General features: G+C 39.9%; 1 protein-coding gene across 1 annotated transcript in view; it reads right to left on the bottom strand.

Annotated features, from left to right (window-relative positions):
- Positions 1-14570, bottom strand: part of LOC128697295 (CD109 antigen-like) — a 79420-nt gene that overhangs the window by 42205 nt on the left and 22645 nt on the right. The window contains exons 3-7 of the mRNA XM_070104237.1: positions 13382-13615; positions 12927-13114; positions 11675-11835; positions 8493-8609; positions 547-594 (exon numbers count right to left, since the gene is read on the bottom strand). Coding sequence (XP_069960338.1) covers positions 547-594; positions 8493-8609; positions 11675-11835; positions 12927-13114; positions 13382-13615 — 748 coding nt within the window. The remainder of the gene's footprint in view (positions 1-546; positions 595-8492; positions 8610-11674; positions 11836-12926; positions 13115-13381; positions 13616-14570) is intronic.

Genomic DNA, 14570 nt, shown 5'->3' with positions numbered 1-14570 from the left:
ATCCTGGGGACAAAATTAACCTAAGCTGTCCAAAATGCTCTGCATAACCAGGGGCTTTCTATATAGTATGTGAATGATGTCAGCTATGTGTGTATAAGATGTATCATATGCTTTATTTTACAGCGAACAAGATGCTCCTGTATCGAGGACGCCCTCCCAGTTTTGATTGGCTAAATTTGGGGAAAAAAAAAGATAAAAGGTACTTTGGCTTCGAAGACGCTGGGTAAATTTTTTATCTTATTTTTGGGAAAAATGCCATAAAATTATTATTATTATTATAAAAAATAGTAACGACTGTCAAACAGTCTAAATTCCTCCAGATAACAGTTTTGAACTGTAATATTGATGCCTCTCTGGCAAGATAGTGATGGCATGAGTGATGGTCTAAGTGTTTCTTCTGTTTTGGGTTGCCCTACCTTAAAAAAAAAAAGAAATTGTGAATCCACTGCTGATGAAAAACACAAGTTAAACACCGAACACTTGAAGTGCGAGTCAGAAGCTCGCAAAACTATAAATATGAACAAGAGTCAGAAGTTCAACACTCACCAGTCTGTTCATCATGTTGGAGTGGGAAATCATTGTATAGCCTCTCACCTGATGGCAAAAAATAACGTATATTACATTACTGAATTTTGTCTGATGTATGAAATAAGTAAAAAGACAGAGATGGACGGGAATAAGATTGAAATCTTGAAAGCAGAAACCAAATTTTTAAATTGTTGGTACACTTATTTAATGTATATAATTCAGATTTTTATTTTTTCTATGCAGCAGACAGATAATGTAGCTTACACATAATAAATATTGCTAGGCACAGAAGAAAGCCACTAGTATGTACAGGAGGTCCCACTTTACAGCACTCCACTTCACAGTGTTTCACTAATACAGCAGTTTTCAATTATAGCCATTCTTCAATTATTCAGACTTTCTACAATATATTCACACTCGTTATAAGCTAAGGACGAAAATATTTTAAGGTAAGTAATGTGTGTAATGTATATGCATTTTTTAGGCGTAACTCTGTTGCTCACTTAATATATGATAGTGTACACATGTTATTAGGCTTTCATGTGCTTTTGAAAGTGAAAAAAAATGCTATGATTCATTTTAAAGTGTTAGCTCAGAACCTAACCTGCTGTATAAGTGGGGCTCTACAGTAGCTCAGAACCTAACCTGTTGTATAAGTGGGGCTCTACAGTAGCTCAGAACCTAACCTGCTGTATAAGTGGGGCTCTACAGTAGCTCAGAACCTAACCTGCTGTATAAGCTGTATCAAGTTGTATAAGTGGGGCTCTACAGTAGCTCAGAACCTAACCTGTTGTATAAGTGGGGCTCTACAGTAGCTCAGAACCTAACCTGTTGTATAAGTGGGGCTCTACAGTAGCTCAGAACCTAACCTGCTGTATAAGTGGGGCTCTACAGTAGCTCTAACCTGTTGTATAAGTGGGGCTCTAAGTAGCTCTGCTGTATAAGTGGGGCTCTGCAGTACAGTAGCTGTATAAGTGGGGCTCTAGAACCTAACCTGCTGCTGTATAAGCAGTGGGGCTCTACAGTAGCTGTATAAGCAGGGCTCTACAGTAGCCTGGAACCTAACCTGCTGTATAAGCTGGGCTCTACAGTAGCTCAGAACCTAACCTGCTGTAGCTAAGTGTATAAGGGGGCTCTACAGTAGCTCAGCTGTATAAGTAAGGCTCTACAGTAGCCTGCTGTATAAGTTCTACAGTAGGGCTCTACTCTACAGTAGCTCAGAACCTAACCTGCTGTATAAGTGGGGCTCTACAGTAGCTCAGAACCTAACCTGCTGTATAAGCAGGGCTCTACAGTAGCTCAGAACCTAACCTGCTGTATAAGTGGGGCCCTACAGTAGCCCAGAACCTAACCTGCTGTATAAGTGGGGCCCTACAGTAGCTCAGAACCTAACCTGCTGTATAAGTGGGGCTCTACAGTAGCTCAGAACCTAACCTGCTGTATAAGTGGGGCTCTACAGTAGCTCAGAACCTAACCTGCTGTATAAGTGGGGCTCTACAGTAGCTCAGAACCTAACCTGCTGTATAAGTGGGGCTCTACAGTAGCTCAGAACCTAACCTGCTGTATAAGTGGGGCTCTACAGTAGCTCAGAACCTAACCTGCTGTATAAGTGGGGCTCTACAGTAGCTCAGAACCTAACCTGCTGTATAAGTGGGGCTCTACAGTAGCCTGGAACCTAACCTGCTGTATAAGTGGGGCTCTACAGTAGCTCAGAACCTAACCTGCTGTATAAGTGGGGCTCTACAGTAGCCCAGAACCTAACCTGCTGTATAAGTGGGGCTCTACAGTAGCCTGGAACCTAACCTGCTGTATAAGTGGGGCTCTACAGTAGCTCAGAACCTAACCTGCTGTATAAGCAGGGCTCTACAGTAGCCTAGAACCTAATCTGCTGTATAAGCAGGGTTCTACAGTAGCCCAGAACCTAACCTGCTGTATAAGCAGGGCTCTATAGTAGCCTGGAACCTAACCTGCTGTATAAGTGGGGCTCTACAGTAGCTCAGAACCTAACCTGCTGTATAAGTGGGGCTCTACAGTAGCCCAGAACCTAACCTGCTGTATAAGCAGGGCTCTACAGTAGCTCAGAACCTAACCTGCTGTATAAGCGGGGCTCTACAGTAGCTCAGAACTTAACCTGCTGTATAAGCGGGGCTCTACAGTAGCTCAGAACCTAACCTGCTGTATAAGCGGGGCTCTACAGTAGCCCAGAACCTAACCTGCTGTATAAGTGGGGCTCTACAGTAGCTCAGAACCTAACCTGCTGTATAAGTGGGGCTCTACAGTAGCCCAGAACCTAACCTGCTGTATAAGCAGGGCTCTACAGTAGCTCAGAACCTAACCTGCTGTATAAGCAGGGCTCTACAGTAGCCCAGAACCTAACCTGCTGTATAAGTGAGGCTCTACAGTAGCTCAGAACCTAACCTGCTGTATAAGCGGGGCTCTACAGTAGCCCAGAGCCTAACCTGCTGTATAAGTGGGGATCTACAGTAGCTCAGAACCTAACCTGCTGTATAAGTGGGGCTCTACAGTAGCTCAGAACCTAACCTGCTGTATAAGCAGGGCTCTACAGTAGCCCAGAACCTAACCTGCTGTATAAGTGGGGCTCTACAGTAGCCCAGAACCTAACCTGCTGTATAAGTGGGGCTCTACAGTAGCCCAGAACCTAACCTGCTGTATAAGCAGGGCTCTACAGTAGCCTGGAACCTAACCTGCTGTATAAGTGGGGCTCTACAGTAGCTCAGAACCTAACCTGCTGTATAAGTGGGGCTCTACAGTAGCTCAGAACCTAACCTGCTGTATAAGTGGGGCTCTACAGTAGCCCAGAACCTAACCTGCTGTATAAGTGGGGCCCTACAGGAGCCCAGAACCTAACCTGCTGTATAAGTGGGGCTCTACAGTAGCTCAGAACCTAACCTGCTGTATAAGTGGGGCTCTACAGTAGCCTGGAACCTAACCTGCTGTATAAGTGGGGCTCTACAGTAGGACAGAACCTAACCTGCTGTATAAGTGGGGCCCTACAGGAGCCCAGAACCTAACCTGCTGTATAAGTGGGGCTCTACAGTAGCTCAGAACCTAACCTGCTGTATAAGTGGGGCTCTACAGTAGCCTGGAACCTAACCTGCTGTATAAGCAGGGCTCTACAGTAGCCCAGAACCTAACCTGCTGTATAAGTGGGGCTCTACAGTAGCCCAGAACCTAACCTGCTGTATAAGTGGGGCTCTACAGTAGCCCAGAACCTAACCTGCTGTATAAGTGGGGCTCTACAGTAGCCCAGAACCTAACCTGCTGTATAAGCAGGGCCCTACAGTAGGCAGAAACATAACTTGCTGTACATGCAGGGCCCTACAGTAGCCAGGATTTAACCTGCTGTATAAGTGGGGCTCTACAGTAGCCCAGAACCTAACCTGCTGTATAAGTGGGGCTCTACAGTAGCCCAGAACCTAACCTGCTGTATAAGCGGGGCTCTACAGTAGCCCAGAACCTAACCTGCTGTATAAGCAGGGCCCTACAGTAGCCAGGATTTAACCTGCTGTATAAGTGGGGCCCTACAGTAGCCCAGAACCTAACCTGCTGTATAAGCAGGGCCCTACAGTAGCCAGGATTTAACCTGCTGTATAAGTGGGGCTCTACAGTAGCCCAGAACCTAACCTGCTGTATAAGCAGGGCCCTACAGTGGGCAAAAACATAACTTGCTGTACATGCAGGGCCCTACAGTAGCCAGGATTTAACCTGCTGTATAAGTGGGGCCCTACAGTAGCCCAGAACCTAACTACCTGTATAAGCAGGGTCCTACAGTAACCTGGAACCTAACCTGCTGTGAGCAGAGCCATCCTGTAATGCATTTTGGGCAGACTAATCCTAATGCTTATATAAAAAAGAGGAAACCACAGAATGGGTGGGAACCGGAGCAATGGCAAGCAAATCCTATTACACCAGGCCATGGGTGCAATCCCCATCCATTTCCTGGTTGGTTTGCAATATTTTTGTTATGATTTTGTGGTCAAAAAAAGGAAAGGTATGTAAGGACTGGCAGAGGGCAGGCATAAAGGGACAGGGGGTCAAAAGAGAGTAAGAACTGTAAGGAAATTAGTGACGGGAATTAGCTTGCCAGAAGTGCATTTACATATTAGTGTCTTTCTTTTGTCCCTAACACTGTTTTATTATATGTAAATTACATTGTTTTTGTACCACATAAAGAAATAAAAATTTGTATTTGTAAATGCATTGGGTCTGTTTTGGGTCACCCTGCCTTGGTGGGTAGACAACCACTGTCTTAAAAAATGCAAGAATGATGAAGTACCAATCTGACACAATGAATCAGTGTAATATAGGATAATGTTAATAGTATGTTTAATAATGCTCTAATAGTGTAGATAATGAACTAATGTGTAACCCACAGACACTGTACATGGCTGAGTGTTCGTGGTTCGGTCCCCAGCAAGGATGGAAGCAATGGGCATTTTCCTTACACCTGTTTACCAAGCAGTAAGCAGGTACCTGGGTATTAGCAGACTGGTGTGAGTCACTTCCTGGGGGACAATGGAAATAAGACAGACAGTCCTTGACGCAGTGACTTTCTTGAGTTATCCTGGGTGGCTAACCCTCCGGATTTAAAAATCCGAACCAAATCTTATCTCTTATCTTAACAATAAAAGTACATTGCACAAACAGTATATACAGCAATGTATTTACAAGGAACAATAAAAGTAAGATTTAAACACACATAGATTGCTGTATCAAAACGTGAAGAAGACATTAAATTTTATTACTAAGTATTATAAGTAACTGACGTTTGATAACTCGTTAATCTATATTCATTTCACATTAATGGATAGTAATTACTACTAGACTGTATGTATGAAACTGCTTAAGAAATCCCAATTAACTTAAGAATACTGAACCCGTTTAAAGTATTAATACCTACTTAAAATTGTACTATTACTCACTTAAAAAAAAGTCCCACTCAATAACCTATGTCTAGTTCTTAACCTGTAAACGGTCCAAACGTATATATACGTTTTTTCAGCATTTGAAAGTATGTAAAAAAAGTAGATCTTCTTTTAGTTTTTTTACATTTGAAAATATGTAAAAAAACTTTGATCTACTTTTTTTTGTTATATTTGAAAATATGTAAAAAAACTTAGATCTACTTTTTTTTTGTTATATTTGAAAATATGTAAAAAAACTTAGATCTACTTTTTTTTTGTTATATTTGAAAATATGTAAAAAAACTTAGATCTACTTTTTTTTTGTTATATTTGAAAATATGAAAAAAAAACGTAGATCTACTTTTGTAGCGCTACACATGTGAACGTAGATCTGCTTGGACCGTTTACGGGTTAAGTAGTCAGTAAGCATTAGTATTAGTCTGCCCAAAATGCACTGCATACTAGTGGCTTTCTTTTGTGCTTAACAATATCATATTACACGTAAACTACATTCTGTATACTGCAGAAAAGAAATAAAGTTGTAGTGTATTGTACTGTACATTTATCTTTCCACTAGGTACAGTGGACCCCCGGTTAACGAACTTTTTTCATTCCAGAAGTATGTTCAGGTGCCAGTACTGACCGAATTTATTCCCATAAGGAATATTGTGAAGTAGATTAGTCCATTTCAGACCCCCAAACATACACGTACAAACGCACTTACATAAATACACTTACATAATTGGTCGCATTTGGAGGTGATCGTTAAGCGGGGGTCCACTGTACTTAGTTAAACTGGTTGAGTTAGTGTGGCAGTGGTATTGTCTGTAGTCGAGTTAATTTAAGCATTTGTGATACCTCTTTTATGGATTTGCATTTGGAAAAGATGTCTTTCAGCCTGGGTGGTGTTTCATGGATCTTACATAGCAGATTATCAGTTATCTGGTTCATGCGGAGACAAGGGTGTGCTGGGTTTTCAAGAATATCTTATGATCATAGTTATGGAGAACAAAAAGGCACAATACTGTGACTGGAACAATACACAAATAACCTGCACATAGGAGAGAGAAAAGCTTATGACGATGTTTCGGACCGACTTGGTCCATTTACACAGTCGGACTGAAACGTTGTTGTAAACTTTTCGGTCTCCTACATGTGAATTATTTGCGTACAGTATTTATTTATGGTCTCTTTGCTTTACAAATTCATTTTCTGCATTGTTTGAAGCAATGCATCAAACAAGGACACTCGACGATGGTGGAAGCCAAATAACTAACTGCCAGATGATTAATGATCTATATACAATGATTTGTTTGAGATTATTTTCAAGACTAACTTTATTACCAAGAAAAGCAGGCAGTTTTAATTGGTTAGTTTGCTAGCTTCATTATGAATCCCATATACATCATTTGGGTTGCAGTCAAAAGAGTAGAAAGAGAGGCAGATAACTGGCTCAGAGACTGGATTCCAACATTTAGTTAGCTAAGCAATTTAGGGTCATAATGAACTACTATATACTGTAATGTAAAAAGGATATTTTGAATACTGTAAGATAGGATAGTTTGGAAAGGTCAATATTCCAGACCTTTCACAATTTCTTTGTCCATCTAATAAAACTAGCTTAAGTTTATTTGTTATTTGGATTTTTTACAACAGAAGTGTTTGCACCAGGCATTTTTTTTAAGGCTTTATATTTTATTTACTACCGATTCTCTTTATATGTTAACTAGATTAAGTTGAAGGGAATGTTGCAACATACAGGAACCTTGAGTGTTTACTATTTTTTTTTTTAACACACAGGTTGTCTCCCACCAAGGCAGGATGACCCAGAAATTAAATGAAAGTTTTTCTTCATATGGTAATTTATACAGAAGGGGTCACTAGCCCCTTGCTCCAGGCATTTTAGTCGCCTCTTATGACACACATGGTTTATGGAGGGAGGATTCTTCTCCACTTCTCCATGGAGCCGGTTACTAATTTATCTCCCTTAAAAGGGATGCCTTGATACTGAAGGATTCAAGGAAATGGTGCTACCTTCCCTTCACTGGATCAAACCTGATTACCTCCCATTTCCCAGGAGCCACATCACCAGTACATGTGTAGTGTATATCCATGAATATAATAACAACAATAATACAGCCTCTCCTCGCTTAGCAACGTACTCATTTACCGAACACTCGGACTTACGTCCAGCTCTCCAACCAATATGCAAACCTAAATAACGTACCGATTTCCTCTATTCTGTTTATTTTATACAATAAACTACTGTATAAACATTTAAAAATATTATAAATGATGCAAAGGTGACATTAAAAAAATATCTAAGATGGTTGACACAAACCCACTACCATTATAGTATGCTCCTTACTTAACGATCAATTCCTATACCGACCTACTCTTAGAAATGAAACCCCGTTATTAAGTGAGGAGAGGCTGTATTGTATTTCAGGTTATACATCCCTCCAAACAGTAAATATCCCAAACATCACCTTTAAAGTGCAGGCACTGTACTTCCCACCTCCAGGATTCAAGTCAGTTATAGTGTGAATGATGGTGAAAGTGTTTCTTTTTTGGGTTGCCCTAACTTGATGGGAGACAACCAGTGCACTAAAAAAAAAAATACTAATGTATCTGTAACTAACTGATCACAATACCTCGGGGCAAGTCTCTGGTGCAGTCTGCATTTCTAGTATTGGACAGGGCAGCTTAGCCATAAGGAATGATGCAAATCCTGCGAGATCGTACAGACAATCTAAGTGCAATTATAAGCTGTAAACAGCATTAAGTATAAAACAATATATTATGGACAGATTTTTGTGAGTAATTTGTTAAGATGCATAATATCTCATCTGTATTTTCTGTATTAATGTATTCCACAGTCATCTGAGCAGAGAGGTTATTTCACAAAATACAACAAATTATGAACTGGGAAAAAAGAAAAACAAGAATGATATGAGAAATAATATAGGAATAAGACACATAGAGGTTAATTAGTGCAGCCCTGATTAATGAACTTAGTGTGAGAAAGAAGCTACTCACATCCCAGTTCATCAAAGGCATTGCTACAGTGGTTCCTGCCATCACACAGATGATCGTGGAGGAAGCAGGTGCCATCGCCACATTCCAAATAGCCCCGGCTGATGTCACAAGGTTTATCTGTTAAAAATATACAATATTATCCTCTGCAAACTATTAATACTCTTGTAGTCTTATACAGTAGTCCCCCTGTATCTGCAGGAAATACGTTCCGAGACCTACCGTGGATACGTGACACCATGGATAATAGCAAACCCTATATATGTCATTTTTCATTTATATACAAAATTATGCACAATAAGTCAAGCATTAATACATTTTTGCTGATGGGAAGCAGTTCATGACTTCTCTATGACTCTGAAGAACTGACAGCATCACTACTTTTGTAGGTTTATTTTCAAACCATGGTAAACCATGATGGTGGCAGTTCTTCAAAGCCTAAGAGAAGGTATAAAGTGCTTCCCATCAGTAGGTTCACTACTATATGCAGTTTCGGGCATCCATGGTAGGTTTTGAAATAAATCCCCCATAGATACAGTGGACCCCCGGTTAACGAACTTTTTTCATTCCAGTAGTATGTTCAGGTGCCAGTACTGACCGAATTTTTTCCCATAAGGAATATTGTGAAGTAGATTAGTCCATTTCAGACCCCCAAACATACACGTACAAACGCACTTACATAAATACACTTACATAATTGGTCGCATTTGCAGGTGATCGTTAAGCGAGGGTCCACTGTAATGGGGAAAAATACGGCACTGAATCATATACTAGTTGTTAATCTGTGCAGAATTTATACTGAATTAATGAGGTGCTTTTCAACAACATTTTACAATTTACAGATAGGGATTGTTTAGTATCTTTTGGCACAGAGTTCCAGATTTTAGGGCCTTTAATTTGCATGAACTTTATAAACTGGTTGAGTTGTACACGTGGGAGATTCAAAAGATACTGTACTTGTTTCTAGTATTATATCTAGGCATTCTATTGGAGCTACAGTATTGTATGTTCTTGTTTCTAGTATCTGTCTAGGTATTCTATTGCAGATACAGTATGTAGGTGTCCCACAGCTTGACTGCAAGTGCACTCAGCTCAAACACTGAGGTCTGTGGTTCGATCCTCAGTACACGTGGAAACATTATGAATGTTTCCTTAAGACACCTGTTGTCCCTGTTCACACAGCTGTAAATAGATACCTGGATATTAGTTGACTGGTGTGGGTTGCATACTGGGGACAAAATGCTCTGCATAACAAGGGGTTTTCTATACAATATGTCAGTGATGTCAGCTACTGTTTGTATACCTTGTACATGTTTTTCTTCTTTCAACAAACTGGCCATATCCCACCAAGGCAGGGTGGCCCAAAAAGAAAAACAAAAGTTTCTCTTTTAATTTTAGTAATGTATACAGGAGAACGGGTTACTAGCCCCTTGCTCCTGGCATTTTAGTCGCCTCTTACGACACGCACAGCTTACAGAGGAAGCATTCTGCTCCACCTCCCCATGGAAGTTTCTTATTAAGCCTTCATTTTGAAACCAAATATTCATCATTCTATTTGAATTTATTTTCTGCTAAGATTTGTTAATTATTATTTTACTCTTCCTCATCCAATGCTTTTGAAATTTGCAGTTTACTTTGTTTTTTATAAACTTTTCTCAATCATAATAGTATCCTCATTTTCCAGTCTTTGAATATTATTTTTAAAGAAAAATATATTTTATATTACTTTGAAGTTCAAGTACATATACATGTACATGTACTTGTAGAAAAAAAGATTCGTCTTCTTCTTTGAACAAACCGGCCGTATCCCACCAAGGCAGGGTGGCCCAAAAAGAAAAACAAAAGTTTCTCTTTTTAACTTTAGTAATGTATACAGGAGAAGGGGTTACTAGCCCCTTGCTCCTGGTATTTTAGTCACTTCTTATGACACGCATGGCTTACAGAGGAAGAATTCTGTTCCACTTTCCCATGGAGAATAAAGATTATTATTATAATATTATTATAGGAAGAGTCAGAGTATTCAGTTGACATTCACAGCAAGTGTCCTGGGCATATACTAAGGACAGTAAAAGGTGTGAATGTTTTGTATATTGAGTAAATTTGGACTTTTCAATAGTGGAGTGTGTATGTTGCCTGAAACCAATTTAGGTGATCAAGGTAACATCAGTGAAAGGATTCGGAGGAACTTGTTAGCAGGACTCAAGTCCTGAAGGTGGAAAGTACAGCACCTGCACTCTGAAGGATGGGTGCAGATTTGAATTTGTGATGCTGACGCATTACCAACAAGACATAATTAATTTTTCTTAATGCTGGCTGTCTCCCACCAAGGCAGAGTGACCCGAAAAAAAAATTCACCATCATTCACACTATCCTTGTCTTGCCAGAGGCATGCAGATAAGACAGTTTAGATGTCCCTAAAAACAGCAAACACTAATTATGCCGAACACTTCTTTCATCCTGTGTTGTCCCTGTTCTTGTCTATCATTCCTTCAACTCATATACTTAGCTTCGTCCTTAATATACCACTAATTACAACATTTTTATTGAATTATCAAATGCCTCCAATCTAATAAAAACTATGTATTCCTATTCTCATATACTAGTAATCATAATTTAGTTTAAAGGCTGCCCAAAATGCCTGGCATAATAAGGGGCTTTTTATAAAGTAGTTTATATACAACACTTACTCTATTTGTATTATATAGTGTACTCCACTTTATAGAAATATAGTATTTTTTTGTTTTTGTTTTTGCAATGGGTGATAGTCAAAATATTTTCTTCTTTGAATCACCTTGCCTTAGTCAGAAACAGTCAATATGGTAAAAAAAAAATCCTAGTTTTAATCAGTTTGACTCCCTGAAATGCATTTTAAGAGATAAATTGCCTATACTCTCAATGTTTCATAATCTGTAATCAAAAAGCATCGATTTTTTCATGATGGAAAAACCTTGATTACACAAGTTCAGATTAAAGAAAAACGTTACCGTATTTCACGGCTTATTAGATGCATGTTTTTTTCCCATAAAAAGTCTCCAAGAACCACCCTGCCTCCCATAAACTGAAGGTCAGTGACGGGAGCTATAAGTTTGGGGTGCGGGGTGGGCTGTAGCTCTCCCAGTTACATCTGATGCTGAGCCTTTGAAACTAAAACAAGTCTCATAAGCCGCAAAATATGGTATATAAACCTCTGCCAGGGGAGAGGGAGATGGGAGCATCAGTGAGAAGTATGAGTGCAGCATCCTGGAAGGTAGCGAGAACGTCGCTGGCATAGCTGTGGGCCGGCAAGGACACCAGCCGGTCGCTGAATTCTCCTTCACGGGACCGGTGCAGCACCCCATGTAGGGTCCTGGGCCAGGGTAACAAGAAAAGACTTAGAATAAGCAAGAAAATTGACATATTTTACAAAACCCTTCACAACATATTTACAATAAACAAATTTTTATCTCTAAATTGTTTCAATATTTACAAATCCCTTCACAACACATTTACAATGAAGTTTTTTCTACATTGTTTCAATATTTACAAATCCTTTCACAACACATTTACAATGAACAGATTTTCATCTTAAATTGCTGCAATAATTAAAAAACTTTCACCACACATTTACAATTAGAATATGATGTAAATGGCTTAGAAAACCGACAAGTTAAAGAATGTCTCACTCTTGGGAATCTTCATAATGGACTGAAGAGGCCACTGGCTGGCAAAATGTTGCCATAATAAAGACTTCCAAGTGTTGTGTAAGTGTCTCTTTTCTCCCTCAGGAGCCAGAGACGGGTCATCGCGAGATTGAGACCCGTGCCAGGACTACGGTCTTGGCGAACATTATACATACATGTAAGTGTCTCATTGTGTGTGATCTAATTCATGTCTGCATAAATAGCTCATTATGATTGTGACCAGATATAAACATGTAAATAGTTCATTACCATTGTAACTTGTTCAGCTATCAAAACTTTGCAGCCCAGTCCCTGGACCCATTATGTGCTTCTGTAATGATGAGGTACAGTCCCTAGACCCATTATGTGCCTCTAATGTTGAGGTACAGTCCCTGGACCCATTATGTGCTTCTGTAATGATGAGGTACAGTCCCTAGACCCATTATGTGCCTCTAATGTTGAGGTACAGTCCCTGGACCCATTATGTGCTTCTGTAATGATGAGGTACAGTCCCTAGACCCATTATGTGCCTCTAATGTTGAGGTACAGTCCCTGGACCCATTATGTGCCTCTAATGTTTAGGAGCAATCCTTGGATCCATTATGTTCCCCTATAATGTTGAGGTACAGTCCCTGGAACCATTATGTGCTTCTGTAATGTTGAAGTACAGTCCCTGGACCAATTATGTACCTCTGTAATCCTTTGACTACCACCCACAGGATGGGTATGGGGAGAATAATAAAGATATTGAACTAACCTCAACAACATGCATAGTTACCTGGGCAATGGCTCCATCTTCCCTAGGTTATCAATGATACGAGTGTGGGTGAGAGCGTTTGGGTGTTGCCTGAAGTAGTTGATGCTGCGTTCACAGACAATCGCATAAAAAGATCCTGGAGGAGCTCCCACCACTATTTCTACTGTCTTCTTGGCATGGTCCTTGTGCTGGTTCATAGAGAGTCGCACCTGCATAAAATAAGGGTTGTTGGGATTTTTAACCTGGGAGAAGGGTTAGCCACCCAGGGTAACCGAAGAGAGTCAGTGTGTCATTGAGGACTGTCTGTCTTATTTCCACATTATTAATATAAACATACAAGGATATAAATTTACACTATTTTATATTCTTGTTGTATATCTATAATGATATTGTGTAAAATGAAAACCATAAATCATTTATAAGTAATAAAACCTTTGCATAACAATAATTTGAATGAGTATCTATGTAGACCTCACCTCCATATTATCAAAAATTCTGACAGGTAGTGAGAGGGCATCAGCAAGAACCTCCCCGGCATGTGTGGTGACATAGACAAGAATGGTGAACCTTGGGGCCATAGTGGATGCTACTGCAATGTTTATCGTCACCACATCGTCACCATGATTCACCTCCTTTGCTGAATATATCAGCACTCCTTTGGAAATGATCTGTTGAAGAGAATGGAAGGATTGTTGTGAAGAGGAAGCTGGCTGAGAAGATTTGTTAATACAGGAGGGCTGTGTTTATACAGCAGGTTAGGTTCTGGGTTGCTGCTGTAGAGGAGGGCCCTGCTTGTACAGCAGGTTAGGTTCTGGGTTGCTGCTGTAAAGGAGGGCCCTGCTTGTACAGCAGGTTAGGTTCTGGGCTACTGATGTAGAGGAAGGCCTTGCTTATACTACTTACTACTGTGCAACCTACACTTACAGAGCCATTAATTCCAATATTAACCCTGAACTAAAACACTTTCTTGATAGTCGTGACAGGAACCACAGGCATAACACCAGACACAAAAATCTCTATGACATTCCCTGTGTCCAGCTAAACCTATACAAAAATTCATTGTACATAAAGGACCTAAAAACTGGAACACCCTACCTGAAAACTCTAGAACTGCAGACACATTCATCACTTTCAAAACTACCATTAGAAAACATCTTATCTCATTTACACACCCGTAACTACATGAAAACCACCTATTCTCTTGCATCATACACACATGAAAAACAAACTAGACCTACTCTCAATATCTGTGATTCCCCCAATTTACACTGACACTATTACCTAATGAATTTTAAACTAGTCATAGGTTTGCCTGAGATACTGTAATACAGGAGATTTAATAGAAACTATGTATTGAGCCAAGACAAAACCATTTTTGTTGCTAAATTTATGAACTGTAATGCAGTTCCAACATGCTCCATAACCTGTACCAATATAGTTTGAATTAATCTTAGTCTGCCCGAAAAGCCTAGTCATGCCAGGCATGATAGTGGTCCTCTCTGTAATTAGTATTTCATAATATGTAACACCACACATTGTAACTAATATTCTATAATATGTAAACCCCGCACTGTAATCTTTATAGAGAATAAATTTGATTGACTGATTGATTGATACAGCAGGTTAGGTTCTGGGCAACTGCTGTACAGGAGGGGCCCTGCTTAT

Source organism: Cherax quadricarinatus, chromosome 89 (assembly GCF_038502225.1).
Source record: "Cherax quadricarinatus isolate ZL_2023a chromosome 89, ASM3850222v1, whole genome shotgun sequence".
NCBI classification, from domain to species: Eukaryota; Metazoa; Arthropoda; class Malacostraca; order Decapoda; family Parastacidae; genus Cherax; species Cherax quadricarinatus.
Note: the sequence above shows the minus strand (reverse complement) of the source record. Positions and strands in the feature narration are given on the sequence as shown.